At 35.3% G+C, this 20,416-nt stretch overlaps 1 protein-coding gene across 1 annotated transcript in view; it reads right to left on the bottom strand.

The window, feature by feature from the left end:
- The window catches only part of SHOC1 (shortage in chiasmata 1), a 52,596-nt gene that overhangs the window by 20,592 nt on the left and 11,588 nt on the right, over positions 1–20,416 (bottom strand). The window contains 11 exon segments of the mRNA XM_048932541.1: positions 1,185–1,292; positions 2,813–2,989; positions 5,298–5,423; positions 7,796–8,248; positions 10,076–10,318; positions 10,995–11,089; positions 11,866–11,995; positions 15,199–15,303; positions 16,285–16,441; positions 17,152–17,254; positions 18,824–18,986. Coding sequence (XP_048788498.1) covers positions 1,185–1,292; positions 2,813–2,989; positions 5,298–5,423; positions 7,796–8,248; positions 10,076–10,318; positions 10,995–11,089; positions 11,866–11,995; positions 15,199–15,303; positions 16,285–16,441; positions 17,152–17,254; positions 18,824–18,986 — 1,860 coding nt within the window.

Consider the following 20,416-nt stretch of genomic DNA (forward strand, 5'->3'; position numbering starts at 1 on the left):
AAAAAATGCACACACAAAAAAAATAGATCTAAGACATTTGTGGGATGAATCACCCATCGCTGCACAAGTTCATAACATTAAGTGAGAACTACAGGGCCTATACAGAACTCAATTTTCTAGTATCACTTTGACATGTGCACTATCCTGAGGCAGGTGTTGCTGGGATAAGTGCTGATCAACCTAACAGAGAGAAACTTCTCTTTTCTCTCCCCCCTATCCTCCCACTTTATCTACAATAACAACAAAGTCAACCTTTTTAAGAACTCATATTTTCATTCTGAATTTTTCTCCCCATTTTTTACTGCTAAGAAATGATTAGGCAAATACAAATTAATTATTTTTCCAACAGTTCAGTTTATGGCAGATGTTTTCCATTTTACGTCATCTTTGAAGAAACACTCCCCATGAAGGGATAATTTGGAATAACTGAAGTTTGAAACTTGACACTTTTTTCTCTCCTGTAAACATGGAGGGAGTCTGATCTTAGGGCATCCAAAAACCATTAATTAATTTATTCTGGTAGATCTTTCTGAAAAATCACAGTACAATGGCAACTTGAGGAGCATGGCATTGTGACTGTAGGCATAAAATAAGGTTATAATGAATTTTTCAGATCCAAAATCTGATTAGCATAACAACAGAGAAACACAAAATTGTCATTGTGAGTCCAGTGCTAAGATCTGGATGGTAAATTCAAAACCCCAGCCTTACGATACTTTTGTTAGGCAGTACTTAAGATTTTGTTTCAAATAGCCTTACTTTTAAGTACTTCATTTTCAATGAACCTAAGACTATTTAAGTGGAAACTGTTCCGTTTCAGAATGTAAATTGTATGCAGCAAAGAACCTGTCACTTTTGCATGTCCAACAGCTTTATCACAGATATTCGAATCAAAACTTGTTGTTTGGAAAGAAATAAACACATTATGTATGTAGATTCTCATATCCACTTAATAACACAAACAGTAGAATATTATTCAGGAACTGAGCACATGTAGCACCAAAGTACAGTCATTCATATTTAAAAATGTAACAAGCAAGCAAAGGGATAAGAAAATGACATGGAAACTATGCTGGAGGTTTACTGGTTGTCAGCTTACACATTTTACAGACATGAAAGACTGTAGAACAAACACAAAAAAACATGAAGATTCTTGGTGTCCTTGTTCACTATCAAAAACAGACCTAGTGTTGTGTCCAAGCCACATGTTAACAGAAGGTCTCGACATGTCACCAGCAGATGCACCAGAGCAGCATGCCTGAACAGGATGATCTCTTTCTCATCTACTTTACCTTTACAAAGAGAAGACATAGGTGTTGTCTGTATAACGTTTCAGAAATTACACAATAAATATGCAAGAAGTTTAAAAGAACTCAACATCTCAGAATTTTCCTTAAATCAGTTAAATAAGTATAATCTTGAACTGACTGTTCAAGAAGGAAAAGGCTTTGATATAGCCTAACTTTCTCATGTTATTTCATCCACAGCAAGCACCATATGAGGAAGCATTTCTGAAATCCGTGTAGGCATGGATGGTGTTTGCTGGAGAACAGATTAACAGTTCCTAAAGTCTGACATTAAATTCACACTGCCTTATTGGTTTTAGTACGACAATTTTCAAACAGACACAGAAACCTAAAAATTTCCTATCTTTTGATCCTTTGTACTATTGCCTCATCTGACTAGTCAACAGCACACTTTTGTATACTCAGGAATGTTTTCCTTTCTGTAATTCACTGACATGGATATAGATTTCAGTTCCTCCCTCATATATTGGTGAAGCTGATTGCTTTTCTTTTTGAGGTTCCCTCAAGTTAAGAGAACTCTGCTGATTATACTTTAATATGGCAATCCTAAAAATCACAGGCTGTCATCTTGCAGTGACCACTAAAATAATTTTTATCTTCTTGCCTCATTTGCAATTTCATTGTCATTGCTTTTATTCTGAGAAAGATACATTAAGCCCAGAAAGCAATAAAGTTTGAACAGTTGAAGGCTGTCTCAGAGCTTGTGACATAGTATGCAGACTATACAGGCAGTAGACTGCTTGCTGTATTATTCTACAGTTATTAGCAGTAAAATTAAAAAAAAAAAAAAAAAAGAATCATAGAATCATAGAATCATAGAATCACTAAGGTTGGAAAAGACCTAAAAGATCACCCAGTCCAACCGTTCACCTATTCCCAATAGCTCCTACTAAGCAAAAAGCAAAATATTCAAAAGCTTTCTATATCTTCCTCGGCCCGTATTTTTCTGTGAAGTGCGCTGTCCCTCTCATATCTGTAGCATAAAGATCTTCTTTGGTTGTCACAAATTTTTCTGGGTTTTTTTCATTTTCTAGTTCTACAGAGTTTGCACGTACCAGAAATGAAGTGAGAAAGAAAGGAAATCAATAAGATTTTTTTTTCCTTCTGATTTCTAAAGTAGGCTTAGAGTTATTCATTTATTTTCCCTGTAGTCACGTAGATGTGAAAAAAAAGCTACCAAACTACCAAAAGAAACAACAAAAACATATAGACAGCTTTTCACATTAAAATATCTAAAATGAAATAAAAAACAGTTTGATATAGAAGCAACATTCTTTAATCATATCTAAAATATTTTAAAATGAAATTCACTTAGAATACTTCTTGTGTTACAATTTTAAGTTAATAAATATAGGACTAGAAAAGTAGGAAATGTTATTTTGGAAACAAAACTACACAAGACAAACTGCTGAAACTTGGTTACTTAACAGAGACATTGAGCTGTGTGTGACCAAGTAAACCTATGTTATTACTGCAGATAGAACACAGACTTTTTAAAAACATACCTTCTTTAAAACGATCACATATCACCTTCTCCTGTTGTCTTAGGAAAAATCTTGTGTGATCAAACTTAACGCTGTCAAAGCTCCAACTTACAGAAGCAAGTACACCCAGATGAGTCAAATCTTTTAAAGCAGAAGTAGCTGCTCCCTTCAGCAGACAATATGACTGGCACTGGCTTTCTGAATAAAAGAAAACACAATGGTAAAGTTTGGCTTCATGTACCAGACTACAATATACAGAACACCTAGAAAAACAAAGCTGCAACATTAACAGAAAAACAAGTGTTCACTAAAGAGCCTGCTGGATCATAGAATTAAGCTACTCCTCACAACAAGCAACTGCGTTATTTCATCCATCTCATAAAGTGACCGAAATACATGATAGATAGTTAGGATTTCATGACTCCTACTAAGATTGAACTATTACTCTATTGTCTAATTATTTTCTTCTACTCTGTACTCTTAAGTTTAGACTTAGCTGATTTAATTTCAATTGTTAGGATAACTTCAATTTAAACAGCACTTCTCCTTCCCTGGCATTTAACTTCTGACGTCTTTGCTTAGAGAAGCCAAAGAAACCAATCTCTTACTTATTCTTTAATACCCATTATTTTAATATGTTCATTGTAATTGATCTTTTTAAGAAGATGAGAACTCACTGAGTGTTCTCTTCCAAGAATTTACTATTACTTTTCAAAGTATTTTCAGCTGACCTATACAAATCATGTAATTCAGCTAGCTGATGACTGAGCTTTATTTGATCAGAGCATTACTTCTTAACAATTAAGTACTCATTAAACATACTAAAAAAAAATTACTATCAAGTCTAATTTTTCATTCTGTGTGAAAATACGCCAGATGCTACAGAATTTTGGATGCTCATTGTATAATTTAGTACAGATATTCCTGCACTGATGTATCATTTTATTCTTAAAGTATAATTCTAGTCATCTATCTTCACTGTTTCACTGTTAAAAAAAAAAAATTGAAAAAGAAAAAAAAGTGTAAGCGAATCTTTCTAACATCTATTTTGGCTATAGTTTGTTTTTGAGAATGATTCCTTTCCATTACATGCAAGGCCATCACAGAATGGATTGGGTTGGAAGGACTTATAACCCATCCAGTTCCAACTCCGTGCTATGAGCACAGCTGCCACTCACCAGATCAGGCTGCCCAGGGCCCCACTCAACCTGGCTTTGAATGCCTCCAGGCATGGGGCATCCACAGCTTCATCACCCTCTGAGTAAGGAATTTCCTTTAAATATTAAATCTAAATCAAAACCTTTTCAGTTTAGAACTCCTGTCCCTTGTTCTGTCACTGCATATGTTTGTAAATGTCTTTCTTATCAGCACCTTTTAAATACTGGAAGGCCATAATGAGGTCTTCTCTGAGCCTTCTCTTCTCCAGACAGAAAATCTCAGCACTCTCAGTCTTTCTTCACAGGAGAGAGTCTTCAGGTCTCTGCTCATTTTGTGGTCCCCTTCCAAATTTGCTCTTACAGGTCCATGTCCTTCTTGCCCTGGGGGCTTCAGAGTTAGATGCAGTACTGTAGGTAGGGCTTCACAAGAGCAGAGGAGGACATTTACCTCCCTCAAACTGCTGGTCACGCTTCTTTTGACACAGCCCAGTGTAGTACAGTGTTTCTGGACTGCATATGCACACTACCAGCTCATGTCCAATTTTTCATCCATCAGTACCCAGAAAACCCTCTTTGCAGGGCTGATCTCAATCCTTTAATCCCCGAATTTGTGACACTGTTTAGGATTGCCTCAATCCAGGTGCAGCATCCTGCACTTGGGTTTGTTGAAGCACAATGAAACACTCTCCATTTCAAGGACTGTAATGGAGTTGGACATGCTTTGAATGTGTTTGAGGCTGTAAAATATCCTGGATAAATATCTTTTTAATATTTATCTACCAGGAATGGCTCCTATCTACAACTCCTACTGTATGGTAGAACTGTAGTTCTCAGTGCATGTTCTCTGATGTAATGCCTTAAAAAAATACAGCATCAGGAGTTCACTGAGTAAGGCTCAGTCATGTACTAGATAAACACAAGGCAAGCTGCTATTGTGTGGATGTAGCACGGTTACTTTGTTGAACTGTATTTTATTAAAGACGTTTTCACTGCTAATCCATCCTGCCTCCCATCCTCTCATTTACTCTACGGAAAAATTTACATTTGTAATATGAGAATACTGATTAATCTGAAGAGACTTCATTTCAGCTGATGGGTCAGACATAACTAAAAACCTGCATTTTTTGGTTTGCATGTGATCTGTCTTCGTCTTAAGTCGTAATCACATAGCCTGCACTCACACCAATGTACACAAATGCCCATCTCTTTTGAATGTCATCAATCACAAGGAAGATAGTAAGTTTAATCATCTCCATATTTATCTAACTGAATTTTTCTAATATAAAATGACAATATGCTGCAATGCTATGCATCTGTAGTGCTATAAAGTACATAAAAAATTAGTATACCTGATGCTTGAATTTTGACTATGACACTGCTGTCATTCTCTTGCTCTTTTTTCTCTGTTCTTGCAGGCTCACAAACGGAACTGTCTTCTTTGTGATCAGATAAATGTAGTTCTTCAGGCTGTAGCACTGAGTCATTGAATCAGGGATAAAAATTTTGATACAAACATAACAAAATCCTCTCAATGTTTAAGAAAATTGTTCTGTAAATAACTTTACATGCAGAAAAGCTTTCCAAATTAAATAGCTTGTATGACATACACAATGCTTTCTTTTCACAAACATCTCATTTACTACTGAAAAAAGCGTTGAGACAGACCAAGACGTGGCAGTGTCAGGCTGCACTTCCCTGGAAGTGAGGTGCTAACAAGTTCTCAGTCATTGTGAGTGGAGATGCTTGATAATGAGCAAGTATGAGTAGAAAGGATTAGATAATATAAGCAACCCAGAAAGAACATGGAAATAGCAAAGGGCAGAAGAAAAATTTCTTTTTTGAACAACCGCTTACATAAGATAACAATTTCTTCCTATCTTACAGCTATCCATTGCAAGTTATTAGTATTTAGTTGTTTTTTTTGGTTTTTTTTTTTTTTTTTTTTTTTTTTTTTTTTGCTTTGCTCTTTATAGATGCTGATGCATGACCTCCATGCACTTCTGTTCACAAAGCTTCCTTTGTCAATGCTATCTCTTATTTCAGAAATGGGTTCTGACTGGTTGTCTCCTAAACACTGCCAATTATTTTCAGTTAAGAACTTCAGTCAACTCAAAAAACTTCTCTTGTATATTTTCTAAACTAGGTATTATGCAAAGTGGAATCTTTAAAAAGTAAGCTACACAAGAGAAACAAAAGTGGAATAGCCCTATGAATAGTGCAAGTATTTATTAAGCTAAATTTAGAATGACTTTTAATGAGGCTTTAATTATTACAAAAACATATACATTCACAACTTTTTCACACCAGTGCTTTTCACATTAATAACTATATATTTTTATGCATTGCTTTTACATCAGACATAACAGACCCCTTACACTGGGGTCCACCTGCTAGCATGTATCTTTCTACAGTTTAATTAACCTAAGCTTTCACAAGCTTACTACTCCCTGCTTGGAAGTGTAGAATTGACTGCTTGTCTTTCAAAACATTTTTATTTGTATTCTTAGGAGATGCAGTTGTAGTCAGAATTCACTAGATGGTAGCATAAAGCTACATTTCTGATAACTTGCTCTAGTAGTTTTAAAAGTGAGATTGCTTCTCCATAAGGCAATGAAAGTTCAATGTTTGTTTGGTTGTTTGGTTGTTTGGTTTGTTTTGTGAGTTTGGGGGGACAAAGGGGAGCAGTGAGATGTCTTCCAGAAACTGCAAAAGATGAATTTCACCCAGAATTAATTTGCTCGATAAGATTAAAAATAACTTGTAGTTAAATAAACATCCTAATTCAATTCCATACTAATTATTGCTTAAAATTTTTATTTAACATTATTTTTTCAATGATGAGACTCGACTGAAACACAATAAAAGGTTGGTGTCAAAAACTCTGGTACCCAAGTCCAAAAAATGAAAAAAAATATTTTCTTGTATGACCATCATGAAAATGAGCATGGAAATATGTCACTGCCTCACAAATCACCCCACTCTTTTATTTTTTAAAACATATAAGGACTTCCTCCTATTCTTTTTCCTCTGTTTTCAGTCCAGCAGTGCTCACTCCATATCCTGAGCTTCTCTCATAAGCACTGTGAGAACAAAGCTGACAATAATTTCTTGTTTTCTCTTACACCTGTATTGTCTCATTATTTTCTGTGGTCTATAGAAACAAGAACAGTTCCAGCAGTTCTTTTGAGAGAACTTTATCTCTTGTTCATTGTCTAAGCTATGCTAACTCTACAAAGGCGAAAATAAAAGTAACTGATTTTTCCAAAGAACTTACTCAGGACATACTGAAAAAAGAGAATCCCAGCATGGCTGAGATAGGCAGGGATCTCTGTGTTTGCCTGTTCTAACACCTGTCCCAGCAGGAAGACCCAGAGCAGGATGCCTGGGACCACATCCAGGCCTGGGAATCTTCATGGCAGAAACTCCACAGCATCTGGGCAGCCTGTGCCAGGGTCTAGCACTCACACTGTAAATAAGTGCTGCCTGATATTCAGATCTTCAATTTCAATTTAGTACAATTTAAAGTCACTTTTCAGAACAGGAATAAACTCATGTATGTTACAATAAAAGACAACCAATCAGCAACAAGAAGAAGAAAAACAAAAAGAAAACACAACTCCAACAGAACTGAAAACAAACAAAAAAACCCCAAAGAAATCTAAAGAACAAATGCAGTCAAGAACCTTAGATGAAAATTTATCTACATTAAAGATTTTAAAAATTTTACCACTGAGCTGAGATTTCTCCCCCATAATTCTATAAACACGAACTACCAGCATCCATGGTAACTGGCATTAGAAAACAGTACTGAAAATGGAATAACAGCAGAATAAAATCATTCACATACCTTTTTCAGGATGATCTACACCATTTTTTTCCTGTGTTTGTGTGACTGTGCGCTTGCACCTTAGCATTATAAAGTTGTTCAGATCAGAATCATCATTGTCCCATTTTGAATCAAGTGTGAACGACGTGAGGTTTTGACCCTCAGAAGAGTTGTGTTGTTTAAAAGGCGTATCTTTACAACCGACAGACACAAGTGATATGTCTGTCTTCTCTTCTCGGTTGAAGAAATAAACAGGTTCTTCAATCTTTCTCTTTTGTATATTTCCTCCAGTAACATTTTCCAGAGGTGTATTTGTTTTGTCTATTTTGAGAGAAGACGCAGCATTTATAGGCAGGCCAAAGTGCTGCATCTTGGTCTGAGATGACATGCAAAGATCAGTTACTTCATCCATCTGACCTCTTTCACTAGAAAGCAATTCCTGATCTGGCATGGAATTCTTTTCTTCAGGCCATCCTAAAAAATAAAATTTGATTTCTCTGCTGTAATGCAGATTTTTTTTTTTTTTAAATTGCTCCTAGTTGAAGTAAATTACTTTGGATTGAAAGCATTTTTGAATTTCTTCTTTCTGTCTTTCCAGATTTCATTTTAGAAAATTTGTACTGATTACTTCTGAATGCTACTGAGTACTTCTGAGAATCAGAAGGCCATACTACTGTTTTTGTTAAGTTTTCAAAAGTGATGCTTCCTGCTGTTAGGTTTCTAAGAAGTGGGATAGCAACACATTTGATTGGGAAAACTTCTCCCTTATATCCAATCTAAATCTCTTTCAGTTTGAAACCATTTCCCCTTATTCTATCACAACAGACCCTACTCAAGTGTCTGTCTCCTTTCTCATAGCTGCTCTTTAGGTACTCAAAGGCCACTATCAGGTCTTCCTGGAGCCTACTCTTCTCCAGGCTGAACAACCCCAGCTCTTTCAGCCTGTCTTCATCAGAGAGGTGTTCCATCCCTTGGATCATTTCTGTGTCCCTACTCTGGACATGTTCTATCAGGTCCAGGTCTCTCCTGTACTGAAGACTCCCCATTCTGATGCAGTGCTCCAGGTGAGGTCTCTTCAGTGCAGAGCAGAGGAGCAGGATCACCTCCTTCACCCTGCTGGCCATGCTTCTTCTAATGTAGGATACAGGATACACAGCCTGGGCTGTGAAGACACACTGCTGGGTCATGTCCAGCTTGCCATCTACCAGTACCTCTAACTTTTTAGCAGGACTGTTCTCTATCCTAAAGTTTCACAGCTTGTACTGGTGAGGGTTGCACAACTGAGGTACAAGACTTTGCACTTGGATATGTTGAACCTGAGGTTTACCCAGGTCCACTGCTCATGCCTGTCTAGGCCTCTGTGAATGGCATTCCAAGTCTCAGGTGTGTCAACCACACCACACAGCTTGGTGTCATCCACAGACTTGTTTATGACCAAAAAAAAAAAAAAAAAAGTTTATCAAAATATTCTAAACCAAAATTGCTATTTCCAAAGGAATTCTCCCGTGTAGAATCACAGAATAATCATCGTAATGGAAAAGATCTCTAAGATCACCTAGTTCAACCACTACCCCATCACCAAAATGCCCACTAAACTATGTCCTTAAGTGCTATGTCTACAAATTTCTTGAGTATGTCCAGTGATGGTGACACCACTATAGTCCCCCGGACAGCCTGTTCCAATATCTCAACACTCTTCTGGAGAAGAAATTTTTCCTAATATCCAACCTGTACCTTCACTGGTGCAACTTGAGACTGTTACTACTCATTCAGTATCACTGTCACCCAGGAGCAGAAGTCAACTCCCACCTCGCTATAACCTCATTTCAACAAGTTGTAGAGAGCAATAAGGTCAGCCCTGAGTCTCCTTTTGTCCTGACTGAACAATCCCAGTTCCCTCAGCCACACCTCAAAGACTTGTGCTCCAGGCCCTTTTCCTTCTCTGGGAACATTTCAGTATCTGTTTTTAACCCAACAAAGAGTACACTTATTCAAGCAATGGGCTGTGATGTATGAAACCATTTAATTTAAAAGAACTATGGTTGACATTTCATCTGCATACTTTTAGAAAATATAACTTTGTGTATTTAAACGTTTTTGTTACTGCAAGATGTCATAAGTTTCCGAAAGTACCTCTTAACTACAGCAGTGTTTCTGCTTCACAGTGTTACAAAACTTGTTCTTGAAAACAAAAAATCTTTCATTTCTGTCCTTGTTGCAAGTATGTAATCAACCCTTTCTTTCACTTTCTCTGTATCTATCTTTGCCTTTTTACCACTGATTTGTTTTAAAGATACTTACTTTCTAACTGACGTATAGAAAATTGTGTAAATGTTTCTACTTCTGTAGAAAACAAACTGTTTGTATTATTGGAATCCCTCTTAAATTGCTCCAAAGTATCAGTGCAGACCAGATCTAATCCCACGTGAAGCCACCAGTCCTTTTCAAGTGACATAAACATTGGTGTTTCTACATCAACTGACAGCATTTTCTTTAGCTCTGTGAGAGAATGGCGCCGATGTTCAAGTTTAAAGCTCTGATACTCTACAAAAACAGAAATCAACACACATCAATAATTTAGAAACGGAAATAAGCAGAATGTCATTTTGCAAATACCAGGTACTCATGATCCCTGTAGTATGCATATCCCTTGGTTTTATTTTTCTTTGTAAGCCAGTGCCCATTATGAGACTTAAAAGCAAAGCAGTTACTAGTAATGAGCATTCTGGTGCTGTCAGAAATCACCTGCAGCTTTTTGTTGTTGTTCTGTTTTGTTTCATAACATGAAGTCAGCTCTTGTCAAGTTAAAAAATTATTTTTTATTTTCAGTATTTTCCTATTGCTTGAAAAACATTACTTTAGATAAAATAGCATCCAAAATAGAATTACTTCAATAGATTTGATTTTTATGCTCAGAGTACCTCACTTCTTCAACACAGTTAGTAGTATCGAACAAAATATTTTGTAATGAAGTTGACGCTCTTCATTCAAATTATCTCCACGGAAGAATACACGACATACTAAATTCTTTGTTGCCGTATTGATGTTACTCTTGCTTACTTTAAAAAGTCAGGTTATCCAAACCCAAGAGTTATATTAACAGGCTAAGCCTCAGTGGCTCAAAGGACATGCTCTGTATTACAATATTATTTTTTCCACCTCATTTTCTCCATGTATGTAGAAGTGTTCAAAATCAGTTAGAGATTCAGTATTTCCTTACCGACAAGTAAAAGAGAGTTCACATTATCCCAGTACTTCTCTGATTGCCATACCAAGGAGTCTAAGTATTCCTTAGAGGGCTCTGTAATCAAAATACTAAGAAGAATATAAAAGAAGACTTAGAAGTGTGAAGTTTAACAGCATCATCTGTTGAATTTTAAAACTGGTTGATTTATACAAAACTACTTCTAAAGACACCATCTCTTTAAATTTCATGTTCACACACTCATTCATCAAAAATATTTTCTTGTGCCTATAGAACATTCTCTCTAGATTGTGTTCTCTGCCAAAAAAGGTATTTAAAGCCTTTCTGCATATGCGGAAGAGACAGCAAAACGAAAAAAGTTAGTCTTACAGCAGAATAAAAAGGAAAGGATGAAGCCATCCTGATTCTATGTCAGTATGAAAAGGCTTGAATTCCATTGCTGTGCACCCCCATGCCACAGAACATACTTTCTTTTATACTTTTCTTATATACTTTTACATACTTCTTTTATACTTTTCTTACTTTCTCCAGAATCTCTTCTGGCAGGTGATACCTGGTAAATGCATATACTTGCTATATATACATGCTATACACACATATTTACTGCTGCCTATTCAAAAAATGAGAATGGATTTTCAGTCTATCAAGTCTCCCAGGAGAAGAAGGTTTACAATAGAAAATGAGGTTTCTTTTTCAAGCTCTGTTATAAAAGGCCACAGATCAATATAATTCATATTGTTTATACGGTAAGACAATATATGTATAACTCTCTCAGCGTACATCACTACCAATTAACAAATAGACCAAAGCAGTTTCTGCACTAATTTTAAGGATTTATGATTTAGAGTATTTATGACATAATTTATTACTATAAAGTTTTCATTACCTGTTATCAAAAAGAGGATTAAGTTCTTCTTGAAGTCCTACGCAGAGAAAATTCACCTGTGATCTTTGTTGTTTGCATAGAGGAGTTAAAGGTACTTCCATTTCATCTTTCAGATATGAGATGTGCTTGGCTAGAAAATGTATAAAACCCCACCCAAACCAAACAAAAATCTAATATAGTTCACAATGCTTCACGTGAATGAAGCATGAAAACTTAGAAATTTTACAATGATGATGGTCTGCACTAACATTCCCAATGTTTTTATGGGATAATCCACCACTTCAGCAATAAAAAAACAAATAGGCATACTTTGTATTTAATTCCCAGACAGTTTGGAGATAAAAACGTACAGAGATTACATTCCCTCATTCATTCTGTAACGTAATTCTGGCTACCTATTCTGCCATGTAAGGCAATTAAATTACCATGTATTATGAGTGAGGTCTGATGTTACGTGATGACCACTGTTGGCTTTCTGAGTTCACACATAAATGAAACTATTCAGATTGGAGAGATGAGACAATTTTCGTGGAGGTTATAACTGCACGTACAACTGAATAGAACTAGAAAATTCAGGAACAAAGTTCAGGCTTATAAAGATGGAATTATGTTTCCAAATAGAGTTAGTTCTTGTTTCAATTTACAGGTGTGAACACTGAAATGAATCACAGCGATGTTTCTAAAAGTCATATATAGACAAGCATGCTTGTTACTATTATGTGTCAGTCATTTTTCACAAGCTTTTTTTTGCTAATCATATTAAATGTGAATATTTTAATGGATTATTTCTTTCCATTAAAATCTTATGCAGAATTTGCAACTTGGTGGGTTTTTGTTTTTTTATAATTCCATAAAAATTGCAGGTCTATATGATTGGCCTAGTATTCATCTCCCCAGCACTCTTCCAATAGTATTGAAAGTTATGTTTGACCAGAAAGCAGAGGTCACAAAAAACAAACAAACCCAACAGCTCTTCCATGTGCTCAGAAAACTAACAGCCAGAAAAAGTGGAATTAAATTAGTGCCTCCATATGGAAAAACGTTTGTAACAAATTCACTATTCACTTCAACAGGCTGTAAGCAGCTGCAAACACCATAAGCACATGGTTAGGCCAACTGTCATTCAGTAAGCTCAGACACCTGCCCAGCGGCTTGCAGCTGCTCCTTGTCCAAACTAACAAGCAGATTGTAGAGCAGGAAGGATACAGGAGAGTGTTAGGAAGCCAGAAAATAGGAAACAATGTATGTTGAAAAATACGAAATTAAAATTGTCACAGAAAGAAGCACATTTCCAAACAGTATAATTTCTTTCTCACTTAGAACAAAAAAAAAAAACAGTGAACTTCAGCAATGAACTTCAGCTATGAACTTCAGATTTCCTAATATGTTTTTCATGTCAGGAAACAAATGTTATTATTTTTCTTGGACAAGATTGGAGCTTATCTCAGGACAGCAAAATTTCTGAATAAAGAACAATTATTTCTCTTTTAGCAATGCTGTTCATACTCATTCACATCTAATTATTCTGCCCTTGAGACTAGAACATCATGACCCACTACATTAGCTGAACATTGCCTCCACTAAGAGAGTTATTCACTTTCTAAATACATAAAATCCTGAGTGGCTTCTCTTGACTCTCATTTCCTTTATCAAAAAATAACCCCTATAGCTAGCAGGAAAGGTTGGTAAACAACGAATGTTGATTAAAAATGCCATTCAGACTCATTCTTCTTGGAGTCTTAGCAAACATGTTGTGCTTCTGCTAACTCAATACAGCAAAATTAAGAAAGAGTTGGAGAATACTAAGGTTTCCCTGTTGAAATTCGATTCGATATAGGAACTTCCATTAGAAACTGTGTCTTACTAATACAGTTGGGTTTGCAGATGTCAAGCCTACAGATCTGTGAACATCTTTAGAAGAAAGAAAAAAATAAAAGAAAGATATGCAAGTTGTCTGTGCCCTAGTGACTGAATCTTACTCAGTTCAATAGCAGATCTCAGCCAGAAAATTCATAATAGAGATTAATGATGTCGCTTTCTTTTAAAAAATAATTCAAGATGTCTCTCCTACTCATCTGTGCTGGAAGAATGGACAAGATACTAGGTAAGGCCATAGCCAACTGTACTTCAGCTCCTCCTGCTTATTAGTTTAGTGGATTCAGATTGAAGTTAATCTTGTGAGACAATAATTTACAGAGGGAAATTAAGTTTATCTTTGTCTACATGGGAAAACAAAGCTTAAGGCAAACTGACCATACACCACACACTTTGAGCACATATGATTGCTCCCATCAAAATCCCACTGTAACACAATGTCAGGAACACGATACTACTAGTCTGAAAGAGAAAGACATCAGTCTTCTTTAAATCATATTAAAACTGAGATTAAAAAAGGGTTTTTGATCTGAAGAAAACACAGAATTACTCTGGAATTTTTAGAAATGCTGAATGGAAAATTATCAAGTGAACATGTGCTGTAGGAGAACGCTGCTACTGCCCAATACAAAAATGGGTAGACCTTCTGCAAGATAGAACATACATTAGAGGGAGAAATTACAGAATCATAGAATCACTAGTGTTGGAAAAGACTTCTGAGATCATCTAGTCCAACTGTCTTAATAGTTATTCATCTAAGTGCTGTTTAATCAAGTGTTGCCACTTTTCCCATGACACAACGAATTTCAAATGCCACTTTCTGTCCAGGCTTTTCAGAATGAAATTTCCTGATTTCAGCATAGGAAAAGCAAGGATTTAACTCACATTTCAGCAACTCAACATTTTCACTTTATTTCTGCGGAAGACAGCTTCAGTGTCTGTTTCAATTCATTTCACACAGCACTCCTGAACCACTTACAAGCCAAATGATTGCACAGTAGTTTTGTACCTCTGGAAGACCTGATCTTGGTACTTCTCCCAGAATTGTCCTCCAACACCATTCTTTGAAAGTATTTACATAAGTACTTAAACTTTAAACTGCACTCTTTCACTTCAAAACCATAATCAGCTTGACTTCGCTTTACTCTGCCCTCCATGAGTAGATAAGTTGCAAGATAAAAAAAAAAATAATAATACAAAAACTAAATATGAAAGTTACAGGCACCATCTTTAGCCAAAAGAAATGTAAAGAACCAAAGCTGGTTGCTATTATCTTTCAGCACTCTCGAAAGGAGCATGGCACTTCTACCTATCTATGGTGAAAGTACAAAATAGATTACCCAAGCCAAATGCTCTTATTTTAAGTAAATGAGGCACATATGCTCCCAAGAATATACCATGGGGACAACCACCCGAAGAATTTATTTAAGTATCAGTATTGGGTGTAGGTCTTCTTACCTGTGTCAGAGATTTCCAACATACTTGTGCTGTTACTGGAGCTAACCACTGAAATAGGACAGTATTTGGCAACTTCCATTTTGTTTGCAATTTTTTCTTTGAGAGCTGAAAATGGATTTTAAAGGATGCCATAAATTAACCATTTATTGATCTTTCCTGTCAAAACAATTAAAAAAAATCTCCTTGGTAGATCTCCATAATTTATCAGTATGAAAAACTCCCATTATGCTTAGTAGCACAAAGTGCCATAAATCAGTGATTTATAGACCAGAACAGTGCCCAGTCTTGTCCCTTGGATTTGCTGGAAAACAACTGAAATGCACTGTAGTTGCCATCTGAACCACTCAGCCTTTTTAATTCTTCAGTGACGTGATTTCTGCAACAAGTGGGTAGCCTAAATGTAGTTTACTAAGTGCTTGTGTACGCAGGTTCTCTTGCTGCTGAAGAGGATTAAAATAAATGTCAATCCATTCCTTTTTATTCTATACACAAAATCCTCAAACATCTGCACTGGAGGCCAGGTCATTTTGCTTGGTACTGGAATATGACATGTACAATTTAATGTACTAAATATATCAGAGAAGCTTCCCTCTGCAAATGTTGTTTCAAAGTCTTGCTCCTACCTTCAATAAGCGACAGTTTCACTCTAATTTGCATCCCCCAAAAAGAAGCAGTTTTCCTCACTTGTTTGATAAAACTAATGCAAGTTCATTTATAATTTATTTTTCAGCTCAAAGTAAAGAGTCCCAGGCAGTATCTTTTTCTCTTAGCAACACAAAATAATTCCACATAATAACAGAAACCCAGATATGGTTATGAATAAGCCTTCTGTTTATTTCAAGTTTACAGCATAACTGAAGACTAAACCAGCCATTTCCCCTTGGCCATCTGATGATACATTTCTAATACTCTGAAATTTCTGTATGGCATAATTCATGGTTTCACATATAGAAATTCTAATTTGATACAGTCTGAAATAAATTCTAAATGAATTGAATGTAAAAGATTAGATCATGTTAAGCCTTATTCCTTATTGTAAAAACAATAAGGAAACTGGATAAAGCATTTAAGAAAACCAGCTCTCACCTTCTCTGATTACCTCTTCACACATATTTTCAAAAGCCATATTTTCTGGAGCTATATTTAGTAACTCCTTCAATTCCAAATATGATGGAATCTTATTGGACTCTGATTTGCTGTTGCTGCTTTTGCAGAATTCTAACTCAAAAGGCAACACGAAATACTGAAAAATATTAATCATCACAGAATGTTAAGTAAATTTTAAATTTTCTTTGACATTATTGTAGAGTCTTAACTTGGAAAAAATTAATTAGTTAATCAAGTTAAATGAATTCTAACCTGATCTCAGAGCTTTTAAGAAAGAAGACATGAAATACATGTGGCAGACACAAAGCTTTGTTCAATACATAGAAAAATGACAGCGTACAATATTTCAAAATGAACCAATGCGATAAAAAGAGTAGATCTAAACAGATATTTCTGAATCAAGCAAAATCCCCATTTGTTTAACTGAATGTTTGCTTTTTATAGAATATTAAAATACGGAGAAAGATAAATTTGATTTTCATTTTGTTTCCTCAGAAAAGAAGATTGGTTCCAGAGCATGCATTAGAACTTTCTCTTTTCCATAGACACACCACGGCTTTCCACTCCAATTCATTTTTACTCTTAGTGCAACGTTACCTACACAAATACGCTAACACGTCAGGTTTCAGTAGGAACAACTTAACAGGGTGAAATTCTTACCAACTGTACTGAAAAATTAAAAATAGGCAAATAATACCAGTGTTTTTCTAACCACAGAAACAAGAAGCTTCAAATATTTACAAAATATATATTAAAAAAAACCTCCATGACCAGCAAATGAACAAGCAATAATACACATAAAACAATCACTAATAAAATAATTGGGCAGAAACAACATCGTGATACCTCTTTATCTTCTAATGTTGTTTTACAGAATTCCTCCATAATTCCTTGAAATTCATTCTTACTCTCCTGCATTTCTATTTTATTTCGGAAAGTCAAACACTCCCTTCAAAAGACCAGAAAATAAAGCAAGTGATTACTTCATATCTAAGATTGAAAATTTTAGCAGTAGCTTTGACAGCTACATATGTGGAAAAACTTTTTTTTTTCTAAACACATACTTGGCACTTCCAAGGGATGTTTTAACAAAACGTATAATTATATGCAATTGTTTTTCGAGAAACAATACAGCAGGTGCAGAGTAGAATCACTTATTTGGATCTGTCTTAAAGCAACAACAACAAACAACAGAAACAAAAATCTACTTTTTAAAATTGTTAATTTATAACTGTCCTGTCTTGTTGTGAAACTGCCTACTTTCTGGAAAATCTGCAGATCTTGTTTTTCCTCTAAGATTTTATGCTTTATGCAAAATTTCTCTAATCTAAAAATGATATTATTTGATTTCAGTTGCTTTTCATTCCTATTTTCAGGAATCTTTCATGCACTAAAAAAGTAGAACATGCTGACTATTAAAAAAAGTATTTTCCTTAGTGTAAGTGACAGTATTCTAAAATGGTGAGAAATTAAATTTAAAAGTCAGACTATTACTTGTTTTTCACAGCAACAATACAAAGACAGGGTGAAAGATTTTTCAAGCAGAAAGAAACCTGTTCATTGGACCTGCTCCTTGTGGCCTTTGTAGGGTGGTAAAACTGAAAAGAATCGCCCTTTTAGTGGGACAGCTTTTCCATCTACACCTGGCACCACTATCTTCCTTAGAGGAATACTGTAGATCAAAGAGTAAAAATGTGTCCATGTCTAGCTTCGAGATGTCACCCAACTTTACATTAATTTGAAATTTATCTAGATGTATCTGTCTACATGAGTCTCCCTGGGTGCTCTACTAGGTGATTAGGACTCTCCACCATGATATATTTGGTGGCTTGCTAGCTGTGCATCAGCAGGCCAGAGCTAGTTCTCCAAATGTTCACACTGACATTCTTTCCCACGTGACTTTTATTTTTGAAAGTTATAGCGGAATTTGGATTGTGTTCTCTTTGGAGGAAATTTACTGAAGTCTACATAAGCACAATGCCTTTCTTCAGGACTCACTGGAAGATTAGAACGCATGTTCCAAAAAACAGGAAAATAACTCATCCTTGTTCTATTATTACGCAGGTACAATTAAATTAGCTAAATTCTACTTCACCTTGCTTGTGAATCTGGCAACCCTGACAAGTGCAAAGTTATACAAGTCATCTGAACATGGAGAAAATCAGCAGAAAATTTAGCCAGACTCAACTCAATTTAATGGCATTATACTGAGAGGGAATCAGGCAGTCGAGGTGAGCATGAGATCCCTTGGAAATGGATGTTCTTCCTGCATTTCAAGACTAAATTCCTGAGCACAATTAATTCTTACAAAGTATAATAACGACATGACTTCATTTATGCACTGTTTTAAATAGCATATATAAATTTTATCGTAAGATTTTTTTTCTGTGGGAGAAGAGAAGCTGAAATCTTTACCTGTTGAACTAGTTAAAAAGTTAATACATGAAATCTGTTAACCTGTCAAAAGCTTTCCTCATAAGTTATTACTTATACTTAATGTTATTCAATTTGTAGATACCTAAAAATATTCTCTTCTGTTAAATTCTCTCCTTCAGAAACTAAAAAAGGATCTCTCACACAAAAAAATTTAAGTCTGCCCAGAAGTGTAGATAAATTAGGAAGTTTTTTATGATAGTTTTTCAGATTATCAACAAAAACAAATTCATCTCCAACATGTAGATCTGAAGAAAAATAAGAAAAAGAATGATCAGAAGAATTATCTAGTGACATTCCAAATGCTACCATCATCAGCAAAACAATAATTATGTCTTAGTTTAAAGATTTTATGGTTTCAAAGTTTTAAATGTAACTTAGTCTAGATTTCCAGAGGCATAACCAACAAGCTCTCTTTTCCTTTAGCTTTTTTTCTTTTCTTTCACGTAACACTTGTTAGAAGGAAAAGCTGCTTTATTTTCATTCTCTTCTTTGCATTATCAAATACTACAAGGACCTTTTGCAGCAGGTTTTGGCTGAATAACTTAGTATTAACAACTTAGCAATTTGTAGCAGGCTCATATGTTTCAGCAGGCAGTAATGAAGAAATGTGTGCATTACATCTAAAAGTAAAACGTGGATTCACTAATTCTGCAACAATGATAAACTTTCTGGAAAAAAAAACCAGACAGAAGTAGAGGAGTTGACAAATGATGATGATTTCAACAAAAAAGAAATAACTGACTTTAATTTCTCTTCAATCTGCGTTAGCAGGAATAACTATGAAATACTTTGATACACACAGGCTAGTAGAAAAAACACAACAATACATAGCAATATATCTACAACTAAACTTTAATCTCCTTCTATTTGAAATACAGTTATAAATTATCATTTCAAATTCTCTATCACATTCTTCCTTAATTTGGCATTATTCACTTTTTCCAATCAAATCACATTGTACGACTCTTAATATTCCTGTTCTGATAACATTTACCTATGAAGTAAATGTCTATGTTTTGTCATTCACTGTATACATCTTCATGCTTTTTCTGAAAGTTGGTTTTATGCTGACAACAGATTAGTCAGAGTCAACTACCAGGTATTCAGTGACACCAAATAGCTTTAAAATTTTTCAAAATGAGAGATAAATGTTCAAATAAATACTCCCCTCAAAGGTCAGCCTTTTGCTAAGATTTCTTTCTTTAATGCAACAACTGTTAAGAAAAATGGCTTGAAGTAACGCAGTGTTTGTGCTATCAACAACTATTTATCTGTTAATTCAATAGGCTTGTCAAAAGACTAATGAATAGCTTGACGTCTGTCATGGTTTTAAGATTTTTGTTATCATATTCTCACATCCTAACATCATGTAGAGCACTGGGAGTTACAGAGTTAATGCTCCAGTTCTATGGATTGCTGACAGTTCAGGTATACCTTCAGAAGAGAAGAACTACACATCTCGGAGGACTGTTCACTGTTCTGTTTCCATTTTCTGTTCAGAGGGAAAGATAAAACTGCTCGCAGGTCACGAGACTGTCCCCCTCCTGCTGCTCATGTCTGCAGTGCGTGCTCCTTAGCCATCTCACCTTCAGCATTAGATCAAAGCCTTTGGGTTTTGAACACTCTCTTTTTGTTTAATTAGCTTCAATTCCAATTATATTGTATTATATTGTGT

Source organism: Lagopus muta, chromosome Z, assembly GCF_023343835.1.
Source record: "Lagopus muta isolate bLagMut1 chromosome Z, bLagMut1 primary, whole genome shotgun sequence".
In the NCBI taxonomy this organism is placed as follows: domain Eukaryota; kingdom Metazoa; phylum Chordata; class Aves; order Galliformes; family Phasianidae; genus Lagopus; species Lagopus muta.